This window comes from Giraffa tippelskirchi, chromosome 4 (assembly GCF_054371585.1).
Source record: "Giraffa tippelskirchi isolate mGirTip1 chromosome 4, T2T-mGirTip1v1.2.pri, whole genome shotgun sequence".
Classification (NCBI taxonomy): Eukaryota; Metazoa; Chordata; class Mammalia; order Artiodactyla; family Giraffidae; genus Giraffa; species Giraffa tippelskirchi.
The window spans coordinates 43,178,237-43,201,205 of NC_137278.1; the positions used below are offsets into that span (position 1 = coordinate 43,178,237).

Genomic DNA, 22,969 nt, shown 5'->3' on the forward strand with positions numbered 1-22,969 from the left:
TTGCAAACTCAGGATATTGGCCCACCCGTTGTGCTATGTAAGCCTTTTCACTTCAAATTTAGGAAATCTTCCATGAAATGAAAACATCCAAATTACGGCATTTTTCAACTGCCTTTTAAAAAGTTTAGCATAATTTATTAATCTCAATAATGTGCATAAATATTTTATTTATGTTATTTATGCACACATAAAATTAAGTGTAATAAAAGTAATTTCCACTTTTTTAATCTTTTTTCTAATCTCTCATCTGCTGCAAAATCAGCAACAGATCATGGTAACTTAGAAGAAAAGCAGAAGCTGGCAGAATGTAAGTTTACTTTATATTTTTAGGGGATTATTATAAAACTGGAATTTTAATATCCCCGAAGAATCTGTCTTAAAACATATTTTAAGCTGTCTGTACAAATAGGAAATGTTATTCCTTCCAAATTTCTTATAAATTTCTGTTGTTTAGGTGTATAAACATGAGTAAGAATTATATTGTTAGAAATTTCTGATTTAGACCATTGAAATCTCTCAACTTTTGGTGAGATATATGCTTATGTAAACAGCATAAGCTTATGATATATGCTTATGCATAAGATATATGCTTATGTATTTCTTAATGAACTGCATTTATCTTATTTAATATACTTAAACTAAGTGTACCTTGGTTCTGTTAACATTTGATTATCCGTATTATACCTAAATTATTATTTTGTTTTAACCATTGTAAGAAAATAAGATTTGTAATTATCAGTATTAACATTTTATTCTCTCTAGTCTTTACTAATTTCAAATATATAAACATGTTATATATGTCATATGGCTAGTATAATATGGCTAAAATATGACTGTTTTTATTTAGAATATAAGTGGGGCTAAATATTCTACTTGTTCTAATTTAAAATGTCAAGCTAACATTTAGTTTTTAAAAATACTGTATTAATACCTGTGGCAGAGATTTGAAACTTTTTACATATGCTCTGCACATTGTAAATTATGTTTATCGAAGTCATTAATTTGCTTAAATAAAACAGCATTCTCCTATAAAAATTTTAATGTCTGTATATATTTTATACTATACATATATGCACATAAAACACATGTGCACACATTTAAAATTGTTTAGGAAAATTCAGAGATGAATTCATTTTTGTGATGAAATGGGTGTCATATCACTGTAATGAATTTATTATTTTTTAATTCTTTTAAATATAACTTTTTAGTTTGTTTTAGGCTATCATTGAGATTCCACTAAATAACATTAACTTTTAAAACAAAGCAAAGGCTTATCATTATTGAATTGTGGTGTAGATTTTAGAGAGAATTATTTTATATAGAAAAGAGCACTATTAATGTCTAATTTATTAAAATTTAGATTTCCCTCAATTTTATCCTTAATGTGTGATGCTTAATTTTAAATTCATTTTCTGTGTATTATTTTTAAAATTTTATTTCTTCCCTCACTATATCCTTTACTCATAGGAGTTTTCAGATCTTATAGATTATTTGCAGAGTTTAGAATTTCTTTTGTATTGAATTTTTTAATTATTTACATGAAAATAAATTTGCTTCTGTGGTAAAGAGTGGATCATTAACTGTTACGTACTAGGTTCACGAGCTTCGGAAACTTCCTCAGGGATTCTCTGAGCATTGTTAGTTGTCATCATAAAATTATGATCATGTGGTCAAAATCCTGTTTTTATGACAAAGCCTTTCAAAAGACTGTCATCTGATGATGGAAATGAAGGCTACTTCCTTTCAATTAAGGAGGTGTTTTATTCTAATCTTCCTAAGGCACACTGCTCAGCAGAGTTTCCTTTTTAAATCGTGTTCAGCTAACTGTAGTACATGTTTTGTTTTCCAGCACGAGATTTTCCATGGACGCTCAAAAACAGACGCCCAGAAAAACTTCGAGACTCACTCAAGGAGTTGGAGGTATCTTTCCAAAAGTTTCAAAAATGGCAACGAACAAATCTGTTTTAAAATATCTTTCAACAGCTTTAATTTTCATAAAGGATCAACTCTCCTGGTGATGATAGTGTTGCTTTTGTCCAGTGAGGAGTTCCAAAACAGTTGCATCTTTGTGTGGCATGCTGATATATATATATATATATGTATTTTTTTTTTTTTTTGCTTGAGAATCAGAAGCACTTTAACTGATAACGACAATGTGTATAGCCAACTGCAGTCTCTTTTTCTGTTTCCTTCAGGAGCTGATGCAAAACAGTCAGTGTGTGCTGAGCAAATGGAAGAACAAACACATCTGTCAGGTAAAAAGGCTTGACATGCTTTCGCAGTGTTTAACCAATGGAGCTGAAAACTATGCAGTAATTGGTATTCTTGTGTTATGATAGGTAATGGACATAAACTTTTCAGGAGCAGATATTTCATAGTTTGAATTCTAGTCATTCTAGAACTAACATTTGATTGACTCAGGTTGCCTCATTAATCAGTACAGTTGTACTGACACTATAAGCACAAATAACCATCTTTTCAGGTGGTATTTTGTCGTAGATTTACTCATATTTTTGAATAAAGGTGAGACCATGGGACAAAAAGTTTTTTGACCACTCTTGTAAGCATTTGTGCACATCATGCTTATGGAAATTGACAAGCAGACTAGCATTAGACCTAGCATAAGACATTTGCTGTTACTTTCTGAATCCTCTAAGCTGCACTGTTTAATATGGTAGCCAGTAGTCACCTGTGACTATTTAAATGTAAATTTAAACTAATTAAAATTAAAAATTCAGTTCCTCAGTTGCACTACCCACATTTTAAGTGCTCAGTCACCACATATTATCATGTAGACAATATAGCTACAGAGCATTTCCATCATGTAATGTTCTTTGGGATAGCACTGTTAGAGCCTGGACAAGATGAGGTACATGTTGAATGGTTTTAGATTCAGGACATAATAATCACTTGTCCACTCTTAATCTTAATAATCACTGATCACAAAATAATGGACAAATGTCTCAGCTGTGTCAATAGGCTTAAAAAATACTATCTGCCTGGAAAAAATGTTACTTGCTTATGATAAAAAGTCATTAGTCATATTCTACTCATACATCTAGTTGAAGTTACATCAGTACTACTTGTAATTATAGCTATTTTATGGAATTAAATATCCTGTATCAACTCAAATTCTTACTTGTTTACAATGTGATTTACATATTTGAGGTCTGACTACTCTTGTTTGAAGTTTAGACCTGTGGCTTTATCCATAAATCTACAACATTGAATTTGTAATAATTACAAACTTATCTTAATCTACTATTTAAGTGAGTATGGACTCGCATTTTAGTGGACTCTCGTGTTTCCTCATTTTTTGTTTAAACTAGTCTCCTTTTACTCACAAAAGTGACTTTAGTTACCTCCTCAACCATCACAATTACTACTTTCCAGAGACTGTTTACAAAGCTGAATTAATATTTTAGAACCATAATACTTCTTAAAATAAACTTAGGATATTGTTGAAAAGGATGAAGTTATTTAAAAATTCATAATTTGTTTTCATAAAAGTTGTAATCAAACTTTAAAACTTGAATACAAAATATGTACCAGAAGGTTTTAAACTTAGTACAACTCAAATTGTACTTCTCAATGTCATTACTCACTTTAAAAGCCGGTTCAAAATTCTTTGACTGGAGGGCAAGCCTACCACCTATAGCAAGAGGTGTGTCTCATGGCCTCCACCCTTACCATTGCACAGGTAAGTTGGAACTTGTCAGGTATCTTAAAATATGCAGTGGAGTATCCCAGTAGGCAATACTTTTTAAATAGACTTTATTGTATTTTAATTTAATAAGCAGGTTTGTGTGTACATGTGTATGGGAGAATATGAAGAGGGATATCCCTCACCATTGAATTAATTCAACTCAGAAAATGAATTTGCATGATAGAATATATATAAAATTACTGTTGTAATTTACAGCAACCTGATAATACTGATTTCTTAGGCTGTAGTACCAATGAGTCTGCTTTTAACACTTCCAATGGAACTTATCTTTATGTTCTGTCATATTTTGTACTTTCTTTCTAGGATTGATAAGATATTCTTTAAATAAACCTTTTAATATCAGCACATCTTTGGTGTGATATATTTCCACAAGATAACTTGACCTTTACTCTGCCCTCAAGTCCAGGTTAGCCTCCACATCATTAGGGCCTGTTTTTTAAATTTTATTTATTTACTTTAATTGGAAGATAATTATTTTACAATATCATGATGGTTTTTGCCATACATCAGTAGACTCAGCCATAGGTATACATGTGTCCCCTCCATCCTGAACCCCCTCCCACCTCCCTCCCCATCCTGTCCCTTCAGATTGTCACAGAGCACCAGCTTTGGGTGCCCTGCCTCATCCATCAAACTCACACTGGTTATCTGGTTTACATATGGTAATGTATATGTTTCAGTGCTGTTCTCTCAAATCATGCCACCCTCTCCTTCTAGGGCCTTTGAAAGACCTCCTAACATTATCCACCCACTTCCTCAGTTTCTAGACAGGACTATTAGCTAGGTCTTCTGAAAATATGTTTGTCTTATTCTTAAAGATCTCTAGTAGGACAATAAGTTAAAAATTTGATGCTCAAGCTAAATTTTCAAAAGGATCCCCTTAACCTTTTGTTAGTTGGAAAATAAGCAAACCATCTCTCCAGGGGGGTCCCCTTTTTTGTGCATTATCCAGTGTGTTGACTCTAAAGATAACATGAGCTTAAATTTTATTAATAATTTCTCCATGTATGTAACCCTAAAATGGCAGTAGTTGACCACAACATAATATTCTCTAACTCTTAGAAAAGAAGTGGAAAAAGTTCTTCAGTATCATGGTGGTAAACATAGTTGGACTCTTCAGTTTCTGACCGTGACCACTCCTTAACTAATGTAAATCTTTTAGCCCCACCTGCCCCTCTTCCCCAGGAAAGGGACAACTTTAGGGTATATAGAGTTTCTTATGGTTATCTTCTTTTCAAGGGATCCTTATTTCTTCAAAAGGTTCAATTGTTCAGCATTTAGCGAGGCATCTACAACAACAAAGAATTTCAGAAGATGCAATCTGAGCCTGGATTTTTCTCTCTGATGAATGTTTTTTTTAAACAGGTTATTATTATCAAAGCTTAGTTCATGTTGTTGATTCAGTGACACATAAATTGTACTATTTAAAAACTAATTCCTTCTACTTGTAAATTCAGAACAGTTTATAAATCTAGACTTAACCTATACATACATTCTTTATGAAACTGTCTTTTGAAGTTGGTTTTTCAGACTATACCTAAGCCTAGTTTGAAATGAATAAAAAGTGAGATAAAATCTAGAGTTGTAGTTTTACTAGTTATCACATACATTTCTCATTGTTTTTATGGTCTCCTAAAATTATTTTGAGAAAGTGCTTAATAACTTCCTGCTTTGAATTTCTTAATCCATTTTCCGAACTGTTCTTAGGGAATAATAGTTTCAGCATTAATATACTATTAAATTGTACACTGCTGAGGTGAAAAATTTTAATTCCTTAAATTGTTCTGTAAGTCACATTCATATTTTCAGATTACTGCATAAGTAGTTAAAAGCAATATAATCATTAAGATAGATTTAGCTTCATGTATATCGATTTTAGATTAAATTGTTTAAATCATATATATACATTCAAGTATCAAAGTATGATATACTCATCTTTACCCTGATTTCTTTCTACATTTATTTAACATTTCCAGGCACAATATTAAAATGCCAAGAAAAGATAGTTTTCTTTTTAAATTCTTTTAATGAATTACTTGACAGGCTATGTAAAAGTAGAAATCATTTTCCAAGCCTATCACAGATGAACTGTGACCTTATTTAATCATACTCATTTAATCATGACTTCCTCAGTTGTACAATGTATAGTATCATTACCTGATCTTTCATTTCAACAACTTGTATGAAAATCAATTTTGGTTTTGTCATAAAACAATAATTGACAAACCATGGTTTTAAGTTACAATTATTAGTAATAACATTTTATTTATAACAAAACCCATCACACAGTATTTACTGACAGGCACTTTGGGCCACCATTGTGGGAGGCAATAAAAATGTGTATGAAGTGTGAGCTGAGTTCCCAGCATAATCTAGTCGAGGAAAAGAGATACATAAAATCACTAGGATGCTAGTGAGTGCTGAGTTGTGTGACACTTAGTTAAAAAGATAGTAAGAATTTACATGTTGATGTTTGGTAGAAATCAGTCAACACAGTACTGTAAAGCAATTATCCTTCAATGAAAAATAAACACTTTTTTTAAAAAGCAAGAATTTAGAGAAAGCACAGAGATTAACCTGACAGTGGAATGTAGGCTAAAACATGAAAACCAGAGGTGGTTTGTACAAAGGGCAAATGAAATGGGATAATTATTTTCTGAAAACAACAAACTAGGGGGTTTCCGGACTTGAAGATGCTAAGCACAGAGTAGAAGTAAGATGCACAGGATGAAAATAACAGATTAATTTAAGACTCTGTATCTGGAATGGTGAGATCTTCCCCAGTTCCTTCCCTCCTCCAGCACTGAGGCTTATATCTCACTGTAACTTAGAGGATCCTTCTCTAAGAAAGTAGATTATTACTCCCAGTTCACTTCAGTTGCTCAGTCATGTCCAACTGTCTGCGACCCCACTGACTGCAGCATGCCAGGCTTCCCTGTCCATCACCAACTCCCGGAGCTTTCTCAAACTCATGTCCATTGAGTCGGTGATGCCATCCAACCATCTCATCCAGTGTCATCCCCTTCTCCTCCTGCCTTCAATCTTTCCCAGAATCAGGGTCTTTTCAAATGAGTCAGTTCTTTGCATCAGGTGGCCAAAGTATTGGATTTTCAGCTTCAGCATCAGTCCTTCCATTGAATATTGAGGACTTTTTCCTTTAGGATGGACTGGTTGGATCTGCTTGCAGTCTAAGGGACTCTCAAGAGTCTCCTCCATCACCACAATTCAAAAGCATCAATTCTTCGGCGCTCAGCTTTCTTTATAGTCCAACTCTTACATCCATACATGACTACTGGAAAAACCATAACTTTGAGTAGATGGACCTTTGTGGGCATAGTACCATCTCTGCTTTTTAATATGCTGTCTACGTTAGTCATAACTTTCCTTCAAAGGAGCAAGTGTCTTTTAATTTTATGGCTGCAGTCACAATCTGCAGTCATTTTGGAGCTCCCCAAAATAAAAGTCTGTCACTGTTTCCATTGTTTCTCCATCTATTTGCCATGAGGTAATGGGACCAGATGCCATGATCTTCATTTTCTGAATGTTGAGTTTTAAGCCAAGTTTTTCACTCTCCTCTTTCACCCTCATTAAGAGGCTTTTTAGTTCCTCTTTACTTTCTGTCATTTGAGTGGAATCATCTGTATATCTGAGGTTGTTGATGTTTCTCCTGGCAATCTTGATTCCAGCCTGTGATTCAGCCAGCCTGGCCTTTCGCATGATGTACTCCAAATATAAGTTAAATAAACAGGGTGACAGTATACAGCCTTTTTGTACTTCTTTCCCAATTTTGAACCAGTCATTCCATGTAAGGTTCTATAGACAGAACTAAATTCAGGGAATTAAAGTTAATTCCCACAGAGAAATAAGAGAAGTTCTTGCATTTTTGAAACAAGAATTGGTTGCTATTTGAAAAATGAACACTCAAGGAAAAGGAAAGGAGCTGTCGCAAATGAAAAATATGACAGCATAGATAGAAAAACTAACAGAAGAATTGAAAGATAAAATTATTAGTAAAATATCCATATAATGCAGAACAGAGTGACAAAAGAACATAGTAGAGAACAGTAGGCAATAGAAAACAGAAAAATAAGAGTAGCAGGTCAGAAGGTCCAATATCTTACTCATAATAGAAAATAGGAGGGAAGAAACAAACAACAAAAGTAATAAAAGAAAATTTCCCAGAACTGGAGGGTGTTTGTTTCCAGTTTGAAAGGGCCCAGTGGTTGAAAAAGATTAATATCAAGGTGTATTTGTGAATTTTAGAAAACCAAAGTTAAAGAGAAGATCCAAAAAGTTTTCACAGTAAAAAACGTAAAACAAAGTACATAGAAAAGAATGGGAATCAGACATGACTTCTCAATAGCAACACAAGGAGTTAGAAGACTGTGAAATAAAAATTCTGAAAGGAAGTGATCTTTAGCCTAGAATTCTATTTCTAGAATTCCAAATTGACATTCAAACAAGGACATTTTCAGGCTAGTTAGTGCTCAAAAAATCTTGCCTACCTGCCATGCATTTTTTCTCAGGAAGTTATTGGAAGATATGTTTCTCTTAAGCAATAGAATGAACCAAGAAATAAGATTCTTAGGATCCAGAAAATGGAGACACTCACACAGGAGAGAAGTGAAGAGAAATCTTAGGATGACTGTGCCTTCGGCCTAGAGAGCAGCTGGTTCAAATTAGGGCAGATTACAGAAGGTTCTCATAGGGATGTTGGAGGGAGGGAAGAAAAGGAGCTGATAGACCTGATATCTAATCTGATCTAGGAGAATTAATAACATTTAATAAGAGATAAAATATATAGAATAATTAAATATTACTGATAAAAAATCAGTAAGTAATGATTAATGCAAGAAATAACATATGTGGAAGACATTGCTAGCTGCTTGTCCAATATCCATTTGTCTTATGAACCGACCCTATTGTTCAGAGTGGCAAAATGACCAACTTAAAGTACTTAGCTTCCCTTTTGCTTTTGAAACTAGAGGTAACCCTAGGAGGCACTTCTGGCCAGAGTAAGCAGAGGTCCCTGGTAAGATTTACAAGAAAGCTTATTTTTTAAAAGTAACATTTCTGTACAGTGTTTTAAAATCAGAATTAATGCTCCCCCTAAAGACTTATAATGAGCAAAATATCAGAATTTTAAAGAAAGGTTGCACGTTTTACTGATTTTTTCTATTGCCTGGGACTTCTAGGCTCCAAAGAGCACTGCCATTCACTGCCTCCTATGAGGGCAGAGTAGGACATTCAAATGAGAGGTATCATTTTCCACTGCCCCATCCAAAAATATGTCTTCAACAGGCTGAGACATTTGAAATTCCTCTACTGCTCATTTTCTGTATGAGAAGTTCTCATGTGTGCTATGGAACATACTCAGAAGTTAGTCTTTAAGACGTTTACAATAAAATGTCCACCCACTGACCCACTAACAGCTTACAGAAAAGCAAAATATTGTACAAATATTGCATTCTTTAAATGTATTTTTACATATAAAATACATGTACTTACTATATGTATGTATTATGCTAGACTCAACAGGGATGTGCCTTTTCCACTTTCGCTCTTCGAGTCTGGATCTGAAATATGCCCGAAGGGGCCTGCTTTTTGACCATTCTTTCACTCAAGGCATATATATATTTAGTGCCTACTGTATGCCAGATAGAATTCTCATTGCTGGGGATGCCAGTGAATAATAAAACAGAAGAAAATGGCCATTATTCCTATTCCCCTGTAGCTTAAGTTCTAATAGGGCAGACAATCAAGAAAAGACGGACAAGTAACATTTTGAGTATATAAGAAAGTAATAAAAACTGTTAGAGAAAAATAAAGCAAGAAAAATAGGAAGTATGTGTGGGAGATGGTAGGGCAGGATAGGCCTGATATCTGGTGACCAAGAAAGGCACCATGTGATTAAGACATAAAGGAGCAAGCCATTGAAGGTATCTGGAGAAGAGGATTCCAGAGGCACTGAGATGGAAATATATGTGGCATGTTTTGAAGAACAGCAAAGAGTCGATGTGACTGGAGTGGGATGAGCAAGAAGAGTAGTAGGAATTGAGATTGGAGAGAAAATGAGACAGTAGGGCTTTCCAGGCCTTTGAAAGAACTTGGCTTTTACTCTTAAGAGTGATGAGAAAGTCTTGAGGGGTTTTGAGCAGAGAAGGGACTCAATCTGATATACTTTGTAACTGGGTAACTGGCACTTTTGATGGGAACAAATTGAAGGAAGCAAAGATCAAATCAGGGCCATCAGTTAGAAGGCTGTTGCCATAGTCCAGGTGAGACATACAGTGGTTTTGACTGGATGGAGCAGTTAAGTGGTGAGAAGTGGCCAGATTCTGCTGATGGTCAAATGTGGAGAATAAAAATTCCTGAGCAATTAGAAGAATGGACATTTACTGAGTTGGTGAAGATTAAGAAGAGGCATTTTTGAAGGGAATATCAGGAGTTCGGTTTTGGACTTGTGTTTGAAATGCCTATTAGATATTCAAGTAGAGAAGACAATTGGGTATACGAATCTGTAGTTTAGAGAAATGCTTGGGCTGGAGACAGAAATTTGGAAGACAGCAATGCAGTTGGTATTAAAGCCAGGAATTTGGTGAAGAATGCCAGGGAGTGAGTATAGACAGAGAACTAGAGGAGGCAGAACGGCTGAGTTCTAGGGTCCTCCGGCTTTGGGGATTGGAGAGAGAGAGAAAAGGAGAGATGGAGGAAGGAGACTAATAAGGAGTAGCCAAAGAGGTAGAGCACCTGAAGGGAATGTTGTGCTCTGGAAATGAGATTTCAGGAAGAAAGCTTTTGAGGTATGTAACATACGTAACATACCAGTCAGAGAAGGCAATGGCACCCCACTCCAGTACTCTTGGCTGGAAAATCCCACGGACGGAAGAGCCTGGTGGGCTGCAGTCCATGGGGCCGCGGAGAGTCGGACATGACTGAGCGACTTCACTTTCACTTTTCACTTTTCATGCATTGGAGAAGGAAATGAAAACCTACTCCAGTATTCTTGCCTGGAGAATCCCAGGGACAGGAGAGCCTGGTGGGCTGCCGTCTGTGGGGTCGCAGAGAGTTGGACATGACTGAAGCGACTTAGCAGCAGCAGCAGCAGCAACATACCAGTAACAGGTTGGCTGAGATGACCATTGGAAGGAGCACGGAGGTCATTGGTGACCTAGATGAGAGCAGGTTCAGTAGATGGTATGGGTGGAAGCCTGACTGGAATGTATTTAAGGAAAATGGGAGGATAGAAATTAGGGGTTTATGACATAGATTTAAGGGACTAGATCTGATAGACAGAGTGCCTGATGAACTATGGACAGAGGTTCGTGACATTGTACAGGAGACAGGGATCAAGACAATCCCCATGGAAAAGAAATGCAAAAAAGCAAAATGGCTGTCTGAGGAGGCCTTACAGATAGCACGGAAGAGAAGAGAAGCGAAAAGCAAAGGAGAAAAGGAAAGATATTCCCATCTGAATGCAGAGTTCCAAAGAATAGCAAGGAGAGATAAGAAAGCCTTCCTCAGCGATCAGTGCAAAGAAATAGAGGAAAACAACAGATTGGGAAAGACTAGAGATCTCTTCAAGAAAATTAGAAATACCAAAGGAACATTTCATGCAAAGATGGGCTCGATAAAGGACAGAAATGGTATGGACCTGACAGAAGCAGAAGATATTAAGAAGAGGTGGCAAGAATACACAGAAGAACTGTACAAAAAAGATCTTCATGACCCAGATAATCATGATGGTGTGATCACTCACCTAGAGCCAGACATCCTGGAATGTGAAGTGAAGTGGGCCTTAGAAAGCATCACTACGAACAAAGCTAGTGGAGGTGATGGAATTCCAGTTGAGCTATTTCAAATCCTCAAAGGTGATGCTGTGAAAGTGCTACACTCGATATGCCAGCAAATTTGGAAAACTTGGCAGTGGCCACAGGACTGGAAAAGGTCAGTTTTCGTTCCAATCCCAAAGAAAGGCAATGCCAAAGAATGCTCAAACTACCGCACAATTGCACTCATCTCACATGCTAGTAAAGTAATGCTCAAAATTCTCCAAGCCAGACTTCAGCAATATGTGAACCGTGAACTTCCAGATGTTCAAGCTGGTTTTAGAAAAGGCAGAGGAACCAGAGATCAAATTGCCAATATCCGCTGGATCATCGAAAAAGCAAGAGAGTTCCAGAAAAATATCTATTTCTGCTTTATTGACTATGCCAAAGCCTTTGACTGTGTGGATCACAATAAACTGTGGAAAATTCTGAAAGAGATGGGAATACCAGACCATCTGACCTGTCTCTTGAAAAACCTGTATGCAGGTCATGAAGCAACAGTTAGAACTGGACATGGAACAACAGACTGGTTCCAAATAGGAAAAGGAGTCCGTCAAGGCCGTATGTTGTCACCCTGCTTATTTAACTTATATGCAGAGTACATCATGAGAAACGCTGGGCTGGAAGAAACACAAGCTGGAATCAAGATTGCCGGAAGAAATATCAATAACCTCAGATATGCGGATGACACCACCCTTATGGCAGAGAGTGAAGAAGAACTAAAGAGCCTCTTGATGAAGGTGAAGGAGGAGAGTGAAAAAGTTGGCTTAAAGCTCAACGTTCAGAAAACCAAGATCATGGCATCTGGTCCCATCACTCCATGGGAAATAGATGGGGAAACAGTGGAAACAGTGTCAGACTTTATTTTTGGGGGCTCCAGAATCACTGCTGATGGTGACTGCAACCATGAAATTAAAAGACGCTTACTCCTTGGCAGGAAGGTTATGGCCAACCTAGATAGCATATTTAAAAGCAGAGACATTACTTTGCCAACAAAAGTCCGTCTAGTCAAGGCTATGGTTTTTCCAGTGGTCATGTATGGATGTGAGAGTTGGACAGTGAAGAAAGCTGAGCGCCGAAGAATTGATGCTTTTGAACTGTGGTGTTGGAGAAGACTCTTGAGAGTCCCTTGGACTGCAAGGAGATCCAGTCCATCCATCCTAAAAGAGATCAATCCTGGGTGTTCATTGGAAGGTCTGATGTTGAAGTTGAAACTCCAGTACTTTGGGCTCCTCATGCGAAGCATTGACTCATTGGAAAAGACCCTAATGCTGGGTAGGATTGGGGGTGGGAGGAGAAGAGGACGACAGAGGATGAGATGGTTGGATGGCATCACCAACTCGATGAACACGGGTTTGGGTAGACTCCGGGAGTTGGTGATGGACAGGGAGGCCTGGCGTACTGCGGTTCATGGGGTCGCAGAGAGTCGGACACGACTGAGCGACTGAACTGACATTAGAAAAGATAATGTTATAAAGGAAAATGGAGAAACAGGACAGCGCTTGTGAGTTGGGGTTAAAAGAGGTTTTTGTTTCTCTTTTAGATGTAAGAAATAACTTCTCTTTCTGTTGGTAAGCTAATAGGAGTAGGAAAATTGGTCCTGAAAAGGGAAAAATTAATCACTGGAGTAACGTTGACCAAAAGCCACTTAATAAAGGGAAAGAGGATGAAAACTAGGTGCCTGGTACCTGTAGATGTGATGGAGCTGTCTTTTCACCCATGGATAGCCTTAAGCCATCTTTCTTGTTCCGTGAGGAAAAGCAAACTTCTGTTTGGTTAAGTAATGACTTTTTAGAAGGTTTCTGTTACTTTTTTTTTTTTTTTAAGGTTTCTGAATGCAACTCTAAGTGACATACATATTTAGAAATATGATGGTAGAATCAGGAGAAATAACCAAGAGTTGGTTGGTTATGTTTGAGTGTAGGATGAGAGGCTGTGGTGGAATAAATACAGTCAACAGCTGCTTTAATTCCAAGTATTCTTTGACATTTTAACAATTTATGTGTGTCTTTTTTCAATTGAAATAATTTTTAAACATGCCCAGTGTGCTTCTGCAAAGCAGATGTCAGGATAGTACTAGGACTGCAAGTGATTGATGGAGAGAGGGGAGAGATAAAGGGGAGGGAATCAGGTGGGAGATCCTTTTGACTGTGATGCTGGTCTGAACCCTAAGCAAGGAGAAGAAGGGACTGGATTATAAAGTGCCTCAGACTGCAGCATGTTGCTCAGAAAGCTTTAGCCACAGGAGAGTTCCTGAACCAAACCTGCTCACTAGAGCAGTCCCCTGTTGGACTAGTACCATGCGATGCTCAGTCATTGGCTAGTAGCCACCTGGGAAATGTTTGGACTTTGTCAGTCAGCTGTGCTCCCAGCCTCTGTTCATCCTTAAGGAGCTCTGAGTGATACACGTCCATGGCCATCAAGAGTGTACACCTAGATTTTTGTGTATACACATTACTATACCTGAGTAATCTTAATATCATGCCCTAATAATTACTTTCTTAGGCAAAAAAAAAAAAAAATTATTCCTTTCCACAATAAATAGAAGATTTACTGTGTATCTTGACTGATTCGATCCAAAGTTTGATGACCTATGATAATTCATGTTTACATTAACTATTTACACTTAAATAGTAATATATGAGCTCAGTTTTGTAACCTGATTATGACACACAGAAAATTTTGATCTTCTTAATAATGTGCCTTTGTATTATCAATATTTCCTTCCTATTCTTTTCATAAATGGTCTTTTTTTCTCTTTTATTAATTGTTTTCATTTAAAAATATTTCTTTTAAAGAAAGTCATAATTCCCTGCCTCAGCCCTTGGCATTTGAGTATAATAATGTTTTTGGAAGCTCCAAGATATTTTGCCACAAAGGAAGCCAGTTCAGGACTATGAATTTCCTTCATATATCCAGTTATGGGCTTCCCTGGTGGCTCAGATGGTAAAGAATCTGCCTGCAATGCAAGAGATTTGGGTTCGATCCCTGGATCTGGAAGATCCCCTGGAGAAGGGGAAGTACTTTTGCCTGCAGAATCCCATGGACAGTGGAGCCTGGCAGGCTACCATCCATGGGGTCACAGTTGGACATGACTGAGCAGCTAACACTTTGACTTATGTCCACTTATAGTTAATAGTAAGTATGTGTAAATCTAAATGAGTTCAATATCTGAATAATGCCTCTCTTATACTTGTATAAGGAGAGTGACATTTTATATCAGTAGCTAGCTAGTGAGAAGACTTTTAATGCATTATATTTGAGTACATGTACTGAGTTTTTATACAGAAACTTAACATATGACTTCATGTTTAGAACTTTATATTAGATGCACAATTTGGAATGTACCAATTAGAAATATACATATAAACTAAGTGTTTTACGTTGGGTGTGAGAACCCATCAACTTTACATTCATGATATTTGAGAATATTATGCTATATATATGCCAAAATAACTGATAGATAAAACATATCAAGTGCTTTTGCCAAATTGTGATTTATTCCCCTTATTTTTCAAAATAAAGTTCAAAAATAAAACTACTAGGTAGTATTTATACAATATACTTAAGTGACTATGAAATTAAAAGCAGCTGTAACTATACTTCTCATAAAATAGTGTTGTATATAAGACATTCACAGCAACTCTTCACAATGAAGTACCCATCATTTGGTATTCTCCTTGGTCTAAGTAGAATCTAGGTTAAATTGTGAGATCCCAGTTACCACTGTGTGCCAAACACATGTAAATCTCGTTATCTGTACCCCTTCTTCTGCCATAATAGGAGAACAATTCCTGGTCCTGGCTGAAGCCAAACATTACACTTATACCCACAGTTCTCAATCTGTACACTGAGGTACCCTGGGGATTATAGTGAATTCACAGGAATCCTGCAGGATATTTTAAAATTTCAAGAAAACCACAAGACTTCTGTTGGATACTGCACAGATAAGTAGCTCCAGGTAGAGCAGATTTTCAACGTTAGAACACAATACATTCCTTTTGAGGATGTCATATATGTATGAAGCTGGCTTTGTAGAGCTTGCTGTGAATTTAACTCAGATAACCATTATATCTACTACTGTAGGCAGGAATCCCTTAGAAGAAATGGAGTAGCCATCATAGTCAACAGAAGAGTCCAAAATGCAGTATTTGGATGCAATCTCAAAAACGACCAAAAGATCTCTGTTCTTTTCCAAGGCAAACCATTCGATATCACAGTAATCCAAGTCTATGCCCCCACCAGTAACACTGAAGAAGCTAAGGTTGAACGGATCTGTGAAGACCTACAAGACCTTCTAGAACTAACACCCAAAAAAGATGTCCTTTTCATTATAGGAGACTGGAATGCAAAAGTAAGAAGTCAAGAAACACCTGGAGTAACAGGCAAATTTGGCCTTGGAGTACAGAATGAAGCAGGGCAAAGGCTAACAGAGTTTTGCCAAGAGAATGCACTGGTCATGGCAAACACTCTCTTCCAACAAAACAAGAGAAGACTGTACACATGGACATCACCAGATGGTCAACACCGAAATCAGACTGATTATATTCTTTGCAGCCAAAGATGGAGAAGCTCTATACAGTCAGTAAAACAAGACCGGGAGCAGACTGTGGCTCAGATCATGAGCTCCTTCTTGCCAAATTCAGATGTAAATTGAAGAAAGCGGGGAAAACCACTAAACCATTTAGGTATGACCTAAATCATATCCCTTATGATTATGCACTGGAAGTGAGAAATAGATTTAAAGGATAGACAAAGAGTGTCTGATAGACAGAGAGTGTCTGATGAACTATGGATGGAGGTTTGTCACATTGTACAGGAGACAGGAAGGAAGACCATCCCGAAGAAAAAGAAATGCGAAAAAGCAAAATGGCTGTCTGAGGAGGTCTTAACAAATAGCTGTGAAAAGAAGAGAAGCAAAAAGCACAGGAGAAAAGGAAAGATATACCCATTTGAATGCAGAGTTCCAAAGAATTACAAGGAGAGATAAGAAAGTGTTCCTCAGCGATCAATACAAAGAAATAGAGGAAAACAATAGAATAGGAAAGACTAGAGATCTCTTCAAGAAAATTTGATACCAAGGGAACATTTCATGCAAAGATGGGCTCAATAAAGGACAGAAATGGTATGGACCTAACAGAAACAAAAGATATTAAGAAGAGGTGGCAAGAGTACACAGAACTGTACAAAAAAGATCTTCACGACCCAGTTAATCACAATGGTATGATCACTTACCTAGAGCCAGATATCCTGGAATGTGAAGTCGAGTGGGCCTTAGGAAGTACCACTATAAACAAAGCTAGTGGAGGTGATGGAATTCCAGTTGAACTATTTCAAATCCTGAAAGATGATGCTGTGAAGGTGCTGCACTCAATATGTCAGCAAATTTGGAAAACTCGGCAGTGGCCACAGGACTGGAAAAGGTCAGTTTTCATTCCAATCCCAAAGAAAGGCAATGCCAAAGAATGCTCAAACTACCACCCAATTGCATTCATCTCACATGCTAGTAAAGTAATGCTCAAAATTCTCCAAGCCAGGCTTCAGCAATACATGAACCGTGAACTTCCAGATGTTCAAGCTGGTTTTAGAAAAGGCAGAGGAACCAGAGATCAAATTGCCAATATCCGCTGGATCATTGAAAAAGCAAGAGAGTTCCAGAAAAACATCTATTTCTGCTTTATTGACTATGCCAAAGCCTTTGACTGTGTGGATCACAATAAACTGTGGAAAATTCTGAAACATATGGGAATACCAGACCACCTGACCTGCCTGTTGAGAAACCTGTATGCAGGTGAGGAAGCAACAGTTAGAACTGGACATGGAACAACAGTTCAGTTCTGTTCAGACGCTCAGTTGTAACCGACTCTTTGCGACCCCATGAATCGCAGCACGCAAGGCCTCCCTGTCCATCACCAACTCCCTGAGTCCACCCAAACCCATGTCCATCGAGTCGGTGATGCCATCCAGCCATCTCATCCTCTGTCGCCCCCTTCTCCTCCTGCCGTCAATCCTTCCCAGCATCAGGGTCTTTTCTAATGAGTCAGCTCTTCGCATCAGGTGGCCAAAGTATTGGAGTTTCAGCTTCAGCATCAGTCCTTCCAATGAACACCCAGGACTGATCTCCTTTAGGATGGACTGGTTGGATCTCTTTGTTGTCCAAGGGACTCTCAAGAGTCTTCTCCAACACCACAGTTCAAAAGCATCACTTCTTCTGTGCTCAGCTTTCTTTACTGCCCAACTCTGACATCCATACATGACCAATGGAAAAACCATAGCCTTGACTAGATGGACCTTTGTTGGCAAAGTAATGCCTCTGCTTTCTAATATGCTGTCTAGGTTGGTCATAACTTTCCTTCCAAGGAGTAAGCATCTTTTAATTTCATGGCTGCAGTCACCATCTGCAGTGATTTTGGAGCCCAGAAAATGAAAGTCACCCACTGTTTCCACTGTTTCCGCATCTATCTGCCATGAAATGATGGGACCCGGATGCCATTATCTTAGTTTTCTGAATGTTGAGCTTTAAGCCAACTTTTTCACTCTCCACTTTCACTTTCATCAAGAGGCTCTTTAGTTCTTCTTCCCTTTCTGCCATAAGGGTGGTGTCATCTGCATATCTGAGGTTATTGATATTTCCCCCGGCAATCTTGATTCCAGCTTGTGCTTCCTCCAGCCCAGCATTTCTTATGATGTACTCTGCATATAAGTTAAATAAGCATGGTGACAATATACAGCCTTGACGTACTCCTTTTCCCATTTGAAACCAGTCTGCTGTTCCATGTCCGGTCTAACTGTTGCTTCCTGACCTGCATACAGATTTCTCAAGAGGCACCTCAGGTGGTCTGGTATGCCCATCTCTTTCAGGATTTTCCACATTTTATTGTGATCCACACAGTCAAAGGCTTTGGCATACTCAATAAAGCAGCAGTAGATGTTTTTCTGGAACTCTTTTGCTTTTTCGATGATCCAGCGGATGTTGGCAATTTGATCTCTGGTTCCTCTGCCTTTTCTAAAACCAGCTTGAACATCTGGAAGTTCATGGTTCACGTATTGCTGAAGCTTGGCTTGGAGAATTTTAAGCATTACTTTACTAGCGTGTGAAATGAGTGCAATTGTGCGGTATTTGAGCATTCTTTGGCATTGCCTTTCTTTGGGATTGGAATGAAAACTGACCTTTTCCAATCCTGTGGCCACTGCTGAGTTTTCCATATTTGCTAGTATATTGAGTGCAGCACTTTCACAGCATCATCTTTCAGGATTTGAAATAGCTCAACTGGAATTCCATCACCTCCACTAGCTTTGTTCATAGTGATGCTTCCTAAGGCCCTATTATGTGCTGTTATACCATGGACTTCTTGATACTCACTGCAGTTTTACAGTTACTGTGTGACCATCTAATTACTATTTGCCTTATCAATTTGAATGAAAGTTCCATTGTAGTAACAATTTAACAATAAGAGATGGAAATAGCAGACCACCTGACCTGCCTCTTGAGAAACCTGTATGCAGGTCAGGAAGCAGCAGTTAGAACCGGACATGGAACAACAGGCTGGTTCCAAATAGGAAGAGGAGTATGTCAAGGCTGTATATTGTCACCCTGCTTATTTAACTGATATGCAGAGTACATCATGAGAAACACTGTGCTGGAGGAAACACAAGCTGGAATCAAGACTGCCAGGAGAAATATCAATAACCTCAGATATGCAGATGACACCACCCTTATGGCAGAAAGTGAAGAGGAACTAAAAAGCCTCTTGATGAAAGTGAAAGAGGAGAATGGAAAAATTGGCTTAAAGGTCAACATTCAGAAAAGTAAGATCGTCGCATCTGGTCCCATCACTTCATGGCAAATAGATGGGGAAACAGTGGAAACAGTGAGAGATTTTATTTTGGGGGGCTCCAAAAGCACTGCAGATGGTGATTACAGCCATGAAATTAAAAGACGCTTACTCCTTGGAAGGAAAGTTATGACCAACCTACATAGCATATTAAAAAGCAGAGACATTACTTTGCCAACAAAAGTCCGTCTAGTCAAGGCTATGGTTTTTCCAGTGGTCATGTATGGATGTGAGAGTTGGACGGTGAAGAAAGCTGAGCGCTGAAGAATTGATGCTTTTGAACTGTGGTGTTGGAGAAGACTCTTGAGAGTCCCGTGGACTGCAAGGAGATCCAACCAGTGCATCCTAAAGGAGATCAGTCCTGGGTGTTCATTGGAAGACTGATGTTGAAGCTGAAACTCCCAATACTTTGGCCACCTCATGCAAAGAGTTGACTCATTGGAAACGACCCCGATGCTGGGAAGGATTGGGGGCAGGAGGAGAAGGGAACGACAGAGGATGAGATGGCTGGTTGGCATCACTGACTCGATGGACATGAGTTTGGGTAAACTGCGGGAGTTGGTGATGGACAGGGAGGCCTGGCGTGCTGCGATTCATGAGGTCACAAAGAGTCGGACACGACTGAACAACTGAACTGAACTGAGTGAATCCTAAAAAATCCTGCTATGCCTAAAGCTACCATAATATCCTATTGTATATTAAATGTGAGTGTGTGTGCATATGTGTGTGTTTAAATTTACTTAAGAAGTGCTATTATCAGTCCCAAGAGGAGACTCATATATAATGTTTCCAAGATTACTTTGGAATATCTTCAAAGATCACTATTTTGTGGAGGAAGCTTTGGGAAATATTCTTTTACGTTTATGCTGTATTAGTATGTACTATGGGGAAGGAGAAGTGGAAGGTGTCAAGGGCATCTGTTTAGTGTGGTCCTGGTAAAAAGAGAGTGGACAAGGAGTTATATTAAACCCTGTATGCGAGACGTCAAAAGAGACACAGACAAACAGAACAGTATTATGGACTCTATGGGAGAGGGCGAGGGCGGGATGATATGGGTGAATGGCATGGAAGCATATAAATTATCATATGTGAAACGAATCGCCAGTCCAGGTTCAATGCACGATGCAGGGTGCTCGGGGCTGGTGCCCTGGGATGACCCGGAGGGATGGGATGGGGAGGGAGGTGGAAGAGGGGTTCTGGAAGGGGAAAACATGTACACCCATGGTGGATTGATGTCTGTGTATGGCAAAACAAATACAGTATTGTAAAATTAAGAAATAGAAAATAAACTAATTAAAAAAAATGGTAGATCTGAGAAAATTGAAGGAGTATTGGCAGAATTTACCTGTGAATTTGAAATCTGCTGGGTAAAGATGAAAATTAGAAATAGTATTCTCAAACCAAAGGAATTTAAAAAGAATTTAGTGGTGATCTTTATTCCTAGTTTTAAGGTTTTAATTTTAAAATAATAAAATGATTCCTTAACATTGTTAAATGGCATGCAATACAAGGAGATAAACATTCAAAGTACTACCCTCACCATAGTAAACACAGTCAACAGTCTATGTCTTTCCTCTAGGTATTTACAAATGCTCATATATATGCTAGTATATAAATATATTTTCGGTATTTATATATTATTCTCTGTAAATATTTTTCTGTAACTTCACATAACAACATATAACATTCCTATTAATGATCTACATCTCCCCTCCTTATTTTTAGTTTGTGCAGAGTAATCCATAGTTTGAATATAGCATACTTCACAGTTGTTACTTATAATCTTTTTAGTGAATAAAGAAATTGGACATGGGTGAGCAATCTAATAAGACAATATAATCAAAAGGTGTTTTATTTTTTAATAAGTGAAAATGCAGAGGAGAGGGTCTTCGTTCAGTTTCCTACTCTATCCTTTTAGCTGTTATTGTAGTTCATTTTCAGTATGATTCAAATTCTGACTTCTCAGAAACATATTTTGTGGCATAAAAGCATTCTTTAAAACTCTAAACTATTTGTGACCAGAATACTTTAAGATCTGCTCTTTGTTTTTGAAAGGTTTTTTAGAAAAATAACAAATAACATATTAAAAAGTAAAAAAATTACCCACAATCCCAATTTAAAAACAACTTTTTGTCTAGAAGTTAAAGTTTATGCCTTCAACTCCCAATTTCACCTCTTTGTGGGACTTACTGAGACGTTTTGGTCAAATTCTTTCTTGTGTCTTCTTGTGTTTATACAGACAATTTCTTTATGCGTATGCATATACCACACCTATTTTTTTCTAATAAAATGGAATGGTGCTATTCATGTAGGTCTGCAACTTTTAAAAATTTTCACCCCACTTCATTATATCACAGGCTAGGGCAAAAAATTTCTGGTTAATTAAGCCTGTCTATCTTTTATGTTATCTCCATTTATTTTCTTGTAGTAACAACATTCACAATAACCAAACTAAAAAGGGACTGATGTATCAACTAGCATGGTAATTTATTTACTTACAATATGAACTATATCTGACATCATAGACTTTGCTCATTTGCTTGGGGCATTCCCACCTGATGGATGAATTACTAAAGAGACTAAATTATAGATAAGGCTGATTGGTGAGCCGAGGTGTTCTTACAGGATATTTCTATCAGGCTATGGCTAGAGCTCTGACTTGCCCTTGGGCTTTTTCTTTCCTGACAGCTGGCATTAGTCATCAGAGTCATAGCCCTGAATGGGGTTACAGATATTTGGTAAGGTTTCCTCCAGGCTCTGATCTGAACTGTGCACTGCCCACTCTTTCATTTAAGATCTCTGACCTGGTCCTCATTCGTTACCTTTTCTTTCTGTGAGAAGAGTGTTGATTAGATCTCCCAAATCATCTGTTTGTTGGAAGACATGGAAAATGCCTTTGCTTCCACAGCAACTCATTTACAAATACTTTGTTCAGGTGAGCTTCCATGGATGTGGCTAACACATAGAGGTGTGACAACCAGTGTCTCCAGACATTGCCAAATGTCATGTCCCCTGGTGGTCAAAATCACCTCTACTCGAGAGCCACTGGTTTAGAGGGAAGCTAGTTTAGACTGAAGAAGGAGCTAGAGAGAAGAAAACCAGATAGGCTACTACATGGAAATCAACTGACTGAAAGTGAAAGGATATTAATTCCTAAGCAGTGGGGGAAAGAACATAGGATTTGTCCTATGTCTTGGTCTGTACTTCTCCACTAATTATGAGACCTTTGATTAGGTGGCTCAGATGGTGAAGAATCTGCTTGCAATGTAGGAGACCTAGGTTCAATCTGTGGTGGGGAAGATCCCCTGGAGGAGGAAATGGATACCCACTCCAGTATTCTTGCCTGGAGAATTCCATGGATAGAGGAGCCTGGTGGGCAATAGTCCATGGGTTGCAAATAATTGGACATGACTGAGTGATTAACACTTTCACTTTGGTTAGTTGCTTTACCCTCCTGATTGTGAATTAGTATGAGAATTAATGTTGTTATTATTGTTTTTTAATTTACATACTTACAATGTACCAGAGTTGTACTGACATTTTATATGAATTAGAGAGATAGTGTGTATTAAAGTCCT

General features: G+C 37.8%; 1 protein-coding gene across 21 annotated transcripts in view; it reads left to right on the forward strand.

Moving 5' to 3' along the window:
* WDPCP (WD repeat containing planar cell polarity effector) overlaps positions 1-22,969 on the forward strand; it is a 307,323-nt gene that overhangs the window by 125,302 nt on the left and 159,052 nt on the right. For 17 of the 21 annotated variants that reach the window (XR_014081750.1, XR_014081749.1, XR_014081751.1 and 14 more), the window contains 3 exons: positions 263-307; positions 1,850-1,920; positions 2,196-2,255. Coding sequence is in view for 17 of the 21 variants with exons in the window: in XM_081588356.1 (XP_081444482.1) it covers positions 263-307; positions 1,850-1,920; positions 2,196-2,255 (176 nt within the window). In the remaining 4 variants the exon portion in view is untranslated. The remainder of the gene's footprint in view (positions 1-262; positions 308-1,849; positions 1,921-2,195; positions 2,256-22,969) is intronic. The other 4 variants (XM_081588366.1, XM_081588369.1, XM_081588370.1 and 1 more) reach the window with 1 other exon arrangement.